General features: G+C 42.0%; 1 protein-coding gene across 3 annotated transcripts in view; it reads right to left on the bottom strand.

The window, feature by feature from the left end:
- The window catches only part of LOC110984563 (uncharacterized), a 95,555-nt gene that overhangs the window by 23,107 nt on the left and 59,963 nt on the right, over nucleotides 1-12,485 (bottom strand). For 2 of the 3 annotated variants that reach the window (XM_022244870.2, XM_022244872.2), the window contains exons 5-8: nucleotides 4,441-4,563; nucleotides 2,971-3,093; nucleotides 1,264-1,389; nucleotides 190-312 (exon numbers count right to left, since the gene is read on the bottom strand). In XM_022244870.2, coding sequence (XP_022100562.2) covers nucleotides 190-312; nucleotides 1,264-1,389; nucleotides 2,971-3,093; nucleotides 4,441-4,563 — 495 coding nt within the window. Of the gene's footprint in view, nucleotides 1-189; nucleotides 313-1,263; nucleotides 1,390-2,970; nucleotides 3,094-4,440; nucleotides 4,564-4,754; nucleotides 4,883-12,485 lie in introns of those variants that run through there. The other variant, XM_022244873.2, reaches the window with a different exon arrangement.

Below are 12,485 nucleotides of genomic sequence, written 5' to 3'. Positions count from 1 at the left end.
AACCGCCTGTCTTTCTTTTGCTGATTGGGGGTGCACTTCAGCTCGGGGCTCACGGCTAAAACTGTGCTTCAATAAGAGTCTTGGACTCTAAAACCAATGTGTTGTGTAGGATTGATCCAGCAAGACGGCAAAAAACACTTTCCCTCCATGGGGGAAAAAAAATGAAGAAATTCCCCCGCAGATATTTACCGGCACATCTCTTCATGTCCGGCATGAGGGCGTATCCCGTGTCACAGCTGCAACGCACATTGTCTTCGTAGGTCATGCACTTGTGCTGGCATCCGCCATTGTTGATTCTGCAGGAGTATGCACCTGCATGGGATTGAGAGGAACATGAAGTAGATCCACGGCCATTAACACAACAAACTGGGCAGAGATGCATTTCCTAAGTCTGTATGAGGTCTCTCATAACTCTTCTAAGATAAACGTCAGTTATACAAAACCATACAATGATGTAACTGGACAAATTTCACAATGTCAGAGTCTGAGAAATATACCAATTAAAATCTAAAGCAGTATTGTAAAAGTTGGACTGCCAGACTGAAAAACGAGATGTGGTCTGAGCACTCGGATATCGGTCTGAGTACTCGGATATCGGTCTGAGCACTCGGATATCGGTCTGAGCACTCAGACATCGGTCTGAGCACTCGGACATCGGTCTGAGCACTCGACCAACGGTCTGAGCACTCGGATATCGGTCTGAGCACTCGACCAACGGTCTGAGCACTCGGACATTTAATTGTGAGTAGAAATCTGAGTCTTTGGACCAAAAAAATGTGCTGAGAATTTCCAAGCATTTCCAAAAGGCAGTGGACTCATGTTATGGTCCTTGGCAAATTTTACTTGAACTTTGTTTAACAAAACCTCATATTGCTACACATTCAAAGTACAGTCACACAATTCAGCTGCACAGGTTTAAATATCCTACTACATGAAATCTTCCATTTATGTGAACACTGGAATTACGGTGCACTCTATTACAACACTGCATTTCCTTTCCACCTTCAAGAAACAACTTAGTTTAATATGCAGATCTGAAGTTTACATTTGCATATTACATCCATAATTGCCTTCCATTAGACATTGACCAGTATATGTAAACTTAAGCACAATGTGGAACATTCCTAGCACAAGACTGTCCTAAATCTAGACAGCCACATATGCCTTCTGTGTTTGACATTTGCTAGAAACGGTCAACACAACTGACATTGTTTCAAGAACTGGAGAGAGCTTTCTCGCTGGTACCCTGTGCTATCTACTCACGTTCACACGACATTCCATTGGGTGCCAATCTGAAGCCAGCGTAACACTGGCAGGTGTAGTGGCCGTTGGGTTGGGATATGCACTCATGCTCACAGCCTCCCCTTCTGACCAAGCAAGGATCTTCCACTGCAAAGCAAGACAAAACATGATAATGAGCTGTGTTACCAGACCAATAGTATTAATAAGCTTCAATAATGCACGGTACAAGAAATCCTGGCTGTGGCTGACAGTAACACAAATCTATGGAAGAGGCTAAAGCCATTAAGCCACTGGCTACCATAAGAGCACACACTATTTTCAGCTACAACCCAACTTTCATCAAAACCTCACTGTGGCTATTTCTTTGCTGATGGCTGTGGCGCTATGCTCCTGAGTTTAAAATTCCTGATTTAAAAATTATGACTCATAGGGATTCCTGTCTACTGCCTGTAAAAGCAGGGGGGACTTTTTCACTCTTCATTACTGGACTAAAATAAAAAAAAATCCTCTGAGATGGCTCTTACGCAAACAGTCTATTTTTCTCCTTTTACCATTACCACAGATAACCTCAGCAGGAGTTCATCCCCTCCCCAAGCATTTGATTTCTTGCCGACTAGTGAGGTTGTCAAACCCCTGCCATGATCACACATGTAGGTCAGCCAAGGGGTGTGGCCAAAAATAGCGGTGTGCGTGGAGGAAGTGCGTGTTGTGGAAACGTCTCCCGAGTGCACCTAGCGCATCCAGGCAAGGCAGAGTGTAGGGGTTTGCGGCCGTAATCTTCAGTCAGGCAAACGTGGGGGAGGTTTTGGGAAACCCTTCCAGTTATGCTGTGGAAGGGGTTGCTAGTCCAACACAGGAAGTAAGAGGGTTGCGTTGTAAGAGTCGTCAAGTTATATAAAGCTTTCACAAGTGTAGTATAAAGACTTGGGGTCAAGGTAAAGATCTAAATGTCACAGAGAGTTTCTTTACTTTAACCCCTTCGCGCCGGGACACGGGTAGAGCCGCCGTAAAAATTGAGATCGTCGGCCCGCTTTTCAGCTATTGTTCTCGGCCCACGCTCGAGCGAACACTGTGAAAGAAGGCAGACCTGGCTCTTGTATATATGGTAATTGGTCTTTGGGTGTAGCCCAGAAATGAAAAGACCGAATTCGCATCATAATCACCAGCTTCACAATAGTCCCCAGTTTGAAAAGAGGCAACGGGAATGTGGAAGCGTGAGTAGAGCCGCATGCCACCAAACAATGAGCCTTTTCACTGTGTAATTCAAAGCGTGCAGAGCATGCTGGGCCACAAACCGAGAACTTTCGGTTTGGCAGGTGGCCTTCGTGGCCAAGCGAGGCTGGAATTCTTGGAGTCAGCTTTCGGGAAGAAATTCCCGTCGTCAAGTGGTTAATGAGTTAACTATTCTAGCTATGTTCTGAGACCCAGTTTATAAGACAGTTACATTCCTTCCATTCTCCAAACATTCTCCAAAAAGGTCAAACTTCTGAACCCAAAAGTGGCTTCAAATGTTATAGCTTTCATTGGACATTTCAAAAATAGTGATATCAAACATTTCAATTATTGTGTTGGTGCAAGAGTTAAATTTTTATCAAATTAACCACACGTTCTAGAAATTTCAGACCTCAAAAATATCTACTCATAAAGAAATAGGAGGAAAATGGTGATATTTAAAAAACAATCATTTTGTGGCTCTCCTAAGATACAAATTTTTTGTTGTGTACTCACCAACACAGGTCCGTCCATCTGAGTGTAGTCGCTTGCCCACGGGGCACTCGCACACAAAGCTTCCCTGGTTGTTACGACAAGTGCCACCGCAGCCTCCGTTCTGGATACGACACTCATCAATATCTGAAACAGAGACGAGAAAAATGAACAAATACTCCAACTTGCAACATTATCTGGTAAGATCGGCACAAGATGGCTGAAAAACAATTTCATCAATGTAGAAAGTGCACTTGTACATGTTCTTAGTGGATTTTTTTAAAATTAATTAAAAAACAAAAATGTAACGCAGGCACGACCAAGGGATTTGAAAGCATGTTGGTATTGGAGTGATTTGAAGGAGCGCAGTATCAAAACCTTTTGACACGCAAAAATGTTGAAGTTGATATCACAAGATGAACAACCATTTTGCCTTCAAAATGGTGAATAAAATGTGTACCACATCTGCACTTGATGTTAAAAAAATGTTCTCAATTTCATGGTGATCAGGAAATATTTCAAGTTGGAATTTTGTATTTCCCATTCCGCTTAGAAATACTTCATCTGCCTGAGGCAAAAACGCTTCGATTTGTAACTCGGTCAAGGAAACAAATAAAAATAGAGATGCTCTACATTTCCAATGTTTTCCAATAACGTCAATTGCCAAAAGTGGGTAAAGTTGGATTAACCTTGTTATATGAAAACACTCTTCCGCATGGTTGGAAAATGAGAACGGAACTACTTGTACTTTGGGATAAAAATAAAGTCATAATAGCATATTTTTGTGAAGTCATGGCACGTATGAGATTGCCTTCCAAACATTTCCCGTGCTTTCATCCCTTGGTACATGATCGATCCTTTGGTGAACTGCGATCAAGTTCTGTTTGCCGGTGAGAGCAAAATCTACGCAAGCACACACAGTGGCTTTTTCCAGGGCTTGGCCATTCCGCGATGTTGGTGGGAACAGGAAGCGAGGCAGAGGAGGGGAACAAATCAGGACACTGCCCTCTCTGGCGACACCTGTGCAAGGTTTTGACAAGCACTCGGAACACTGGATATCTATTCTTGTCTTGAAGTGAAAAACAGAGTGTCTGACTTGCTGAGGTAAGCTTGAACATGCATATGTAAAATAAGGCCAAGTGTTCCAAAATGGCATACAGCTGCCAAACAGATGCCAAGACATCACTCTAATGCACTTCAGCTGAGAACATTTGAGCCACCTACCCACAGCAGAAAGAACAGAGAGAGGATCAATAGATTCTTCAAAATACCCAAATCTTACCTTGAGTCACTTTGTCATGACTGCGTGAAAGGCCCTGGGTGATAGCTGGCAGATTTTGTTACAATACCAGCGAAACAAAACTTGGAAGTGTTGTAATCACTTTTACAAATGGTTTTTAAAGAATCCCAAAGATCCTTCCAAAGTTCTGCCAAATTCTGGCAATTCAACGAAAAATTTGCTAAGACAAATGGCGAAAGACAAGCGACAGTTACCTCTGCATGTCATGCCATCGGGTGACAGCTCATAGCCAGCCTCACACTTGCAATAGTAGCTGCCAATGCTGTTACAGCATTCGCCCTGGCACCCTCCGTTGTTGTACAAACACTCATTCACATCTGTGGTAAAACAAGGAAAAAGGGTGGGAGGAAAACAAGACAATGAGTAACCAGATACAATCACTATCAAGTTATTGAAATGGACAACAAATACTGACTTCCTGCTCCTACAAAGATACGTTTCTTGCTGTCAGCACAAAATATAAAAGAATCAAAATGCCTAATAATAAGCACTGTCACTAAATACTTACTAAATACTGAAACCTGGCCCTCTTTCAGAGGTAACAGGGCTTACAATGTACACACTATAAGGCAAATTCTGACACCAACCACAAGTGATATTTCTGCCAACTTTGGGCCATCCAAAGGAGAGAGGCCCGTTGCCCGTCCAGTTCAAATGCACTTGCTTAATATAATTGTTAGGGAATGCTTTGATCGAATCAGATAACGAGGAGTGGAGTTCTTGTCTTCTGTGAACCATGATTGATGATTCACAAATGTACCTCCATAATAAACTTGCTCAATGGGACATTGCTGAAAGGGGTTGGACAGGATTTGTGAAAAATGGAAGGTATCAAGAATTACAATATATTCAAACACCCCTCCCTTGTGAAATTCTCAGAGGTGTAGTAAAACCGCAAACCTAATCTCCAGTGAATGGCTGGAATAACATGAATTTCTTTCCCGTTGACTTCTTTCAGGAGAAAGTCCACAGTTGCCTACATTCCATTATCCACCATGTTTAGTCTGCACTATAATCACTTTGTCAACAAGATCAGTGTTGAACGTGGGCAGGCAACACCATAGGATTAAGCATGCGGTTGGTTTCATTTCATTTTATTCTGTGGAAAAAAATTGATTGTGTGTCCTCGACGTGCAGCTGCGTGGTCTAGATTAAAGTTAAAGAAGCCCTGTGTTGGTTTAATAGGCCAAGTCAATCTCCATAGGCATGGGCGGAAATCCTGGAGGGGACAGAGGACACGATGTCGAATGTCCCCTCCATAATACTACAGGAAGTGATGGATTGAGAATTTTCCCTTTTGAGTTTTTATAAATGGAATAAGATAACAAACACGGTGTGCACAAAAAAGTGTAAATTTATGTCCCCCCCCAAGATCAAGGAGAGATTCGTGCCCATCTCCATAGGAAAAGAACCACAAGGTAGCCTTTTGTACTAAAAGAAAGGTTGCCACTACAAAGCACAACCTTCAAAATGCTTCAACATTTGCATGCAATACGAGCAATTCACAATAGTGCGCCTCCAAGAGTTTGCAATGCATTGGCCAGTCACGACGCATGAAATCTGTCGACCCCTTCCAAATGCACACTGGGTTGACAGATTTCGCGCATCGTGATTGGTCAACCCTTTGAAATCTCTTGGAGGTGCACTATTGTGAAATGCCCGTATTACATCACCTTAACAATGCATGGGGATACTTAGCATATGGGGGCTTTGATTGACCACAGTTGAAGGCAGTCTTGACTTTGAAAACTTAAATCATATGATGATATGATCAATCTTATGAAACAAATCATCTTTCAAATGATACATGTAGCTGCCATTTTTGTGAAAGTGTTTCACATGATGCCTCCTGTCAATAAATAACTTTATGTGTCTCCATATTTCAAGGTCTATCCTGACCATCCAAACTAAAATCTCCCCAGTAGTTTTGGAAAATTTTGCAGGATTGAGGAACGTAGAGCCCAGCCACTGTTACTTTAAACACAGGTTTGGCACCAAAGAACTTGCTGTAGGGTTCCTACGCATGAACGCTATTGTTACCTGCATATATATGCAACAAAATGTTGTGACAAAAATGGCAGCACTTGTGAAATTATTTAATCGTTTGGCTCACATCTCTGAGCTAGATTTGCATTATGCAGTGCTCCATAATTCTGAAGTTTCTGTTTGTTCTCAACCTTGTTCTGAGTAGGTACAGTGTACGTAACAGCGGCTTTTTCTCCACAGATGTATATTTTTTTTTCTAAACCCCACAACTCATCATGACTGGGATGTTTTCATTTCAGCTCAAGTCCTAGCAGGTGTGGGCCATGTGAAGTGATCGTTAAGTCAACACTTGACATGATCTTGGACTTTACTGTGGACATAAAGGATTTCAGAGAGGAGGGGGGAGGGGAGACCGGTGGGCAGATACTGTCAGGAATAATGCTGGGGAGGGGATTTTGGAGTTCGCCCACTTCGGAGGGATTTCCAAAATAAATAAGGGGATGCAGATGAAAGGATCTTCCATGGCAGGACAGTGTTTGAGGGGAGGGCTGGTGGATTAAGGTAAGTAGAGATTTAGTCCTAGTTTGATCATACAACATGAAATGCACATAGATTTAGTCTGTGGCTGGGGCTATGTGATCTACTGTGTACTGCATCTGCCCCCCCAAAAAAAATCTCAAGTTCTGTTTGAATAAAGCTTCAAGGCAACTCAGGCAGTAATCTCCCAGCACATTCTCAGGAGTTTGCGTGCTCAAGTAAATGCAAATGTATTCAAGTCCTGGCTCAATTTCAAGCGAAAAATCGCCGCTTACCGTAGCAGAAAATTCTGTGCTTATGGCGAACACATTTCATGGGTTAGCAAGGAATTTGGGCTTGTGTGCGCACATGCGTACATCCCGCAACTAAGGATTCTGTACTTGAAAGGTTAGTGCAGAAATTTTCTGCTTACACAGTTAGTGCAGAATGGAGATCGTAAGCGCGGAATTTTGCAGTAAGCAGCACCATGAAATTGGGCCCTGGACACCAGCTGGCTGATAAGGACTTCCAGTTGGTGTGGATATAACATCCATAGCCTCCACACATTGTCAACTCCCAAGGAATTCTCAAACCTTCCTTTATGCAGAAAAGCTAATGCATTAATTGGAAATAAATCCCGGTGTGTAAAGCCATTAGGATTAAATTCTGCTACATCCTTATGTTTAAGTCTAACAACCAGCTCTAGCCTTACTTGCAGCAAAGCAGAAACAAGGAACCTTTTCATCTGAAAGCTCTAGACACCAGGGATCAGAAATTTCCATCCTGAGAGTTTTATCTAGGGGGACCATGAGCCTGAATCCCCACCCCACTCAGCTCAAGCACACCCCAGGGATATCGCTTCAGAGCCACAGCAAGAGGATTCCGGGAAAACAAAACCTGGCTCTGACAAGGGTGAATGAAGTTCCATGTGCACACCATTTCCTCAAAACTACATTACTACATGTAAGTAGGGAAAACTCATGGGTTTCTCCCTGAAATCCCAATCTGTTTTGCTAACAGGTGGAAAACTCTTGAGTATAGCCAGCTCCCTCAGTGGTAGGCAAAGAAAGATATGACAGAAACTAAAACCTCACTGCACCCATAGAAAGATGGTAATTATTGCACATAAATGTAGATTTGTGCAGATTCAGGTGGAAGCCCACAAAGTTGAACCAGTGTAGAGGGCAGAGTTGTCAAACAGCACTTCATGAAACAAGTCCACTGCATCCTTGAACAAAGGAGACAGGGAGGCCAATGGGGCTATACCCTCCCCCAAAAAGAAGCCTCTTTTTTAATGAAAGGCAATTTCTTTGGTCTCACAAAGGCCATAAACCCTAACCTCTTAGGGTGTTAGGGTCAAGGGTTACATGAAGAATGTCAAATTCCCCTCCCCCACCCTGTAAAACATGTTTAGCCACCCCCAATATTCAGTGCTGGATATATCCTTGTCCTCAAGAGGTAAATTTGTAAACAGAAGAATTCAATGACCTTGATTTTTTTTTCTTCTGAATTTGACTAATGGGAACTCAAAACAATAAACCATTTTGTAGCATTTGAATTACATTCAAATTTCGAACAGCTTAGAGATAAAGTGGCTGCCCAAATTTTGTCAAAGGAACTTTGTGCTTTTTTTTCACAAAGTCAGGGTCAGTCCTTTGAACACAAGGTATTTCCTTACCATGGATTCTGTCCATGAACAATTTGTCAAAGTTGTCGAAAAAAAATTTAGAAAGTGAAAGAGAAAGTGAGGTCATGTCTGTTTGAATACTAGGCATGACATGTTACTTCAAATTTCACAACGGGAATTTCTGGGGACAAGTCCAACAAGGCCACAAATCTGATGGTAAGCTTGAAAGCAACGCAACACACCCCCAACCCAAAACAAAAAAGTTTATAGTTCAATGTTTTTACAACAAGATCCAGAAAGTACATGTATTTGAAAAGCAAAGAAGAAAAATCCATTAGCTGTTGTGGGATTTTAAACAAAGCATTAGCATAAACAGTTGCAAAATAACAGGAATTGTTTCAGCGTAGTGAAACTTAATCATTCAACTGCACTTCCTTGAAAAACAATGGAAATTAGGTGGTGTTTTTGAGTTTTTTAGAAATTCTAAATCACATGTTGATTTGGTTTTGGATGCCATGATCAAGGTTCAGAGTTATCTCCACTGCTAAAGTTCAATTCAACTTTTTTTGAACAAGTTGGCCTGCACGTCTACAATCTTACCTTCAGCTCACAGTTTCATACACCATACAAAAAAAAAACACTGCCAAAATTGTTATTTCTTACAAGGACTAGTCTAACAAACCACTCTATTTTGACCAATATAATTTTCCCAGCTTTCACTGGATTTAAGTGTCAAAATCTCTTTCCTGAAATAAGGTCATGATTTCCAATCTTACTTCTTTGAATACTTGTAAGCCTCAGATTTCCGTAAGCTTACTTTGTCAGCACACTCACTGATAATCTGACTTGTAAGTTTCTGTTGACATAAAAATTGGCTTTACTACGAACTGTGTTTGCTCAGAATTAGTTCCTGCATATCAATAGAGTCAACAAGAAAGGAACCAAAATTAGGGAGTCATCTACGCCAGGGAATACCACGTTCCATTATGGAAAGACACCCCAATTCAAACACTAACATTCTGAAGATAGATAATTACAGATATCCTAGTGGTGCTTGTCTGTTTTGACATTAGAGAGAGCAGCCAAACATTCACTGAGAGAAATACTCCTATCAAAAGAAGATGTGACAGAACTATGCCACACCAAGACAATCCCCGGCTTTGAATCGGACCCAAATCATTCAAACTTGCCAGAAATGAGTAGGCCTCCATGATTAACACTTTGCCACTCCGGGCCAGGAAATCTTTGCCAAGATTGCTCCAACAGGACAGACAAAGGACAAACATTTGACGAGGAATTTGTGTACAAGGGAACAAATAAATAACTTTGCGACTTCAAGAAGGGCTACGGAAATGATGAATAAAGGGGTTTACTGCTTTGTGAAATCGTCTGAGTTATGTTACTCCGCAGGGAGAATGAATGCAAGTGTCACAACAGAGGGTGGAAATTGCCTTTCATCAATAGGAATGCTAAATGAGCATGTAAACTCATGAATGACCGACCCCCAGGAGGGCGGTGACGAGCCCCCCCCCAGGTCACATGGAACCTTTTTTCAGTTAATGTTCCCAACTTAGTAATTGTATACATCCGCCATAACAGTATGGAACTTTGCCTCAAAGACTTATCTCTCTGTGGTGTTGATTTACATATACCCCTACACACACTTGTCCACGAGGCAGCAAACTGCTTGCAATGAAGACCGAAACACTTGACTCAGACAGATTCCTAATCTGGAGCATACAGTTCTGGAACTAGAGCCAAAATTTCAAAGGTTTTTTTGACTATTCTGAGAGGTTGGGAAATTTAAGATGGATTACGGAGTGAGAGACTTTCAAAAGGGGGCCGTGAAACAAAACTGTCAAAAAGTGGCAGGGGCAAATTACTTTCTAGACTCCCAGTACTTGCTCCAATGCCTTACAGGGTTTGGAACTTTTAGAACATACATGTAGCACATATCGGCAAATATTGGCATTTTTCTGGATTTAATAGTCCAGCAAATGTGATGACAGAAGAAATTAAGTTGGCCTACTGCATGTACTTAAAAATACCACAAAATGTGGGTTCTTGGATAAGATGATTTAGGGTGGGGTGGAATGCCTTCCAAAACAAAAACAAGACAACATCAATCAGCGGGAAAGTATCAATTTGGCTGTTTACTGCTAGCTCCTTTCCTATGGGTGCCAAGTGATAATGCTCTCATTCCTGTCAAGAGAGTTGTCCCTTCCTTTTCAACACATGAGAGGGGGGAAAAGGCCCATCAAAAAAATTCCTCCAGTCTTTCGTGCGACACTTGCCCAAGGATTGAAAATGAATCAAAGGAAGCAATTTTTTTTCCGAAGAGAGTGTTCAGCCCAAACTATTGTGTCCCAGTAAACACCAACTTGGTGATTATAAGTCACTCAGGGCCCTGTCACACGTAAACATATTAACTTGGCTTCCTTTGTGCTGTGCTAATGTTAGCAACGATGACACAGCAGCCTTCTAGCAATTACACCAGGACTACTGGACACTTCTTGAAAACACCACCCACTGTTTTCTTTTCAAGTTTGGCCACCGTCCATTTTCTTCGAATTACATACCCGCCTATAAGTCTCTGTTACGCTTTGAGATATATCACTTCCTGTCTAATTAAATGGGAGCCTTTGTTTAGGGGCAAACCTTGGTGGTTGACTGCATTTCTTCAGAAAGTGCTCAACACAATTATGGTGGGGTTCTTCGACTACAATTCTTCACCGTTCAACGCCCCCAAGTTCCATAATCTTACACCATCAGAGGCCAATGTCCCTGATTCCGTGACTCGTTACTTCTGGGACACAAAACAAAATCCTTCACTGTGTCTGCCTAATGGCCGACTGTTCACCTTTTTCTGCCTTGTAATGCAAACTATAATATTCAGGAATTTGCTCCGATGTAAAAGGATCCACCAGGCTCCGTGACCACAATGGAAAGTTGCTGATTTGTGTGAAGGGAAAGCAGCTTTAATTTCCAAAGCTCAGCTTTCATTCTATTTAACTCGACAGTCCATTTGGACGGATATAATTGGGTATTAGCCATACATTGTAGGTGTTAACTTACATAACAATTTCATGGCAGCCCTTACTGAGTTACTTCCATCAGTAAGGTGAACACTTGTACGCATATAACGTGTGCAAAGTAGGCGACTGATCCATCAGTCAAAACACCCGGGAAAGAACACCCAGTTCAACTCATACCTCTGTGTGGCACTGTGTGGCCGAGTTGTGACAGTAAATTATTTAGGACGCAATGTGTAGTTTGAGCACGTATCACCTCACTAATTTTTGACAGAATGTGTACAAAAAGTACCATTACGTTTTCTTGAGAGAAAATGAAGGAACAGCTCAGGATTTTTATACTCGTGGCATTTTCATGCAGTCAGTCTAGATCCTCGTCCAGGATTTCTTAACCAGTGGAGGAAGAGGATAGATGTCTACATGGGGAGGGGGGTCGAAAAGATTAATAGAAAAACATTCCTTCCCACACAACAAACACAACAGTCTTGCTTTGATGTTTGTACATTACACCAATAAAATTACAACTGCTACCTTCAAACTGGTACTTTGACTTTGTCCCAGACATCCTTGCTTTAATTACACAGAAGTCCTTCCAGAAGGGCCTAATGCTCCAGTCTACTTGCTCCAGCCTACAGTAAATGAGTCATCCTGCTGACCTCACCAATGACAGCCTGTCTACAATATTTAGGAACCCACTAACCTTCATTTATGTGTCATCCTGGGGGAACAGATACACCCCTATAGTGCCCTGTTTCAGTTAAGAAGGCAAGGCCTGTCCGCCTGTAATATGCCTGTCTGCTCAGACAAAAGATTAGCACCCAGCCAGGGACTACTCCGCAATCCCATCCCCAGCCTTCAAATCCTACAAGTCTTTCTTTATAATACCCGGAGTGACTCATCATCAGCAATGCCTCGGACAACAAGTGAAAGACTATTGGTCATCTCAACACACTCAGAATTTCTTACCACCTTCTTCTCACGGAGGCAAACCCTTTCTGCCACACTGAAAGCCAGAGAAAAAGAGATCCATGGTGACCAGAGACTGTCATTTTTGCTGACAATGAATCACTTACTTCTC

Source organism: Acanthaster planci, linkage group LG16 (assembly GCF_054643075.1).
Source record: "Acanthaster planci isolate LZ-2023a linkage group LG16, COTS_SCS, whole genome shotgun sequence".
NCBI lineage: Eukaryota > Metazoa > Echinodermata > Asteroidea > Valvatida > Acanthasteridae > Acanthaster > Acanthaster planci.
This window is presented reverse-complemented; position numbering and strand designations above follow the sequence as displayed.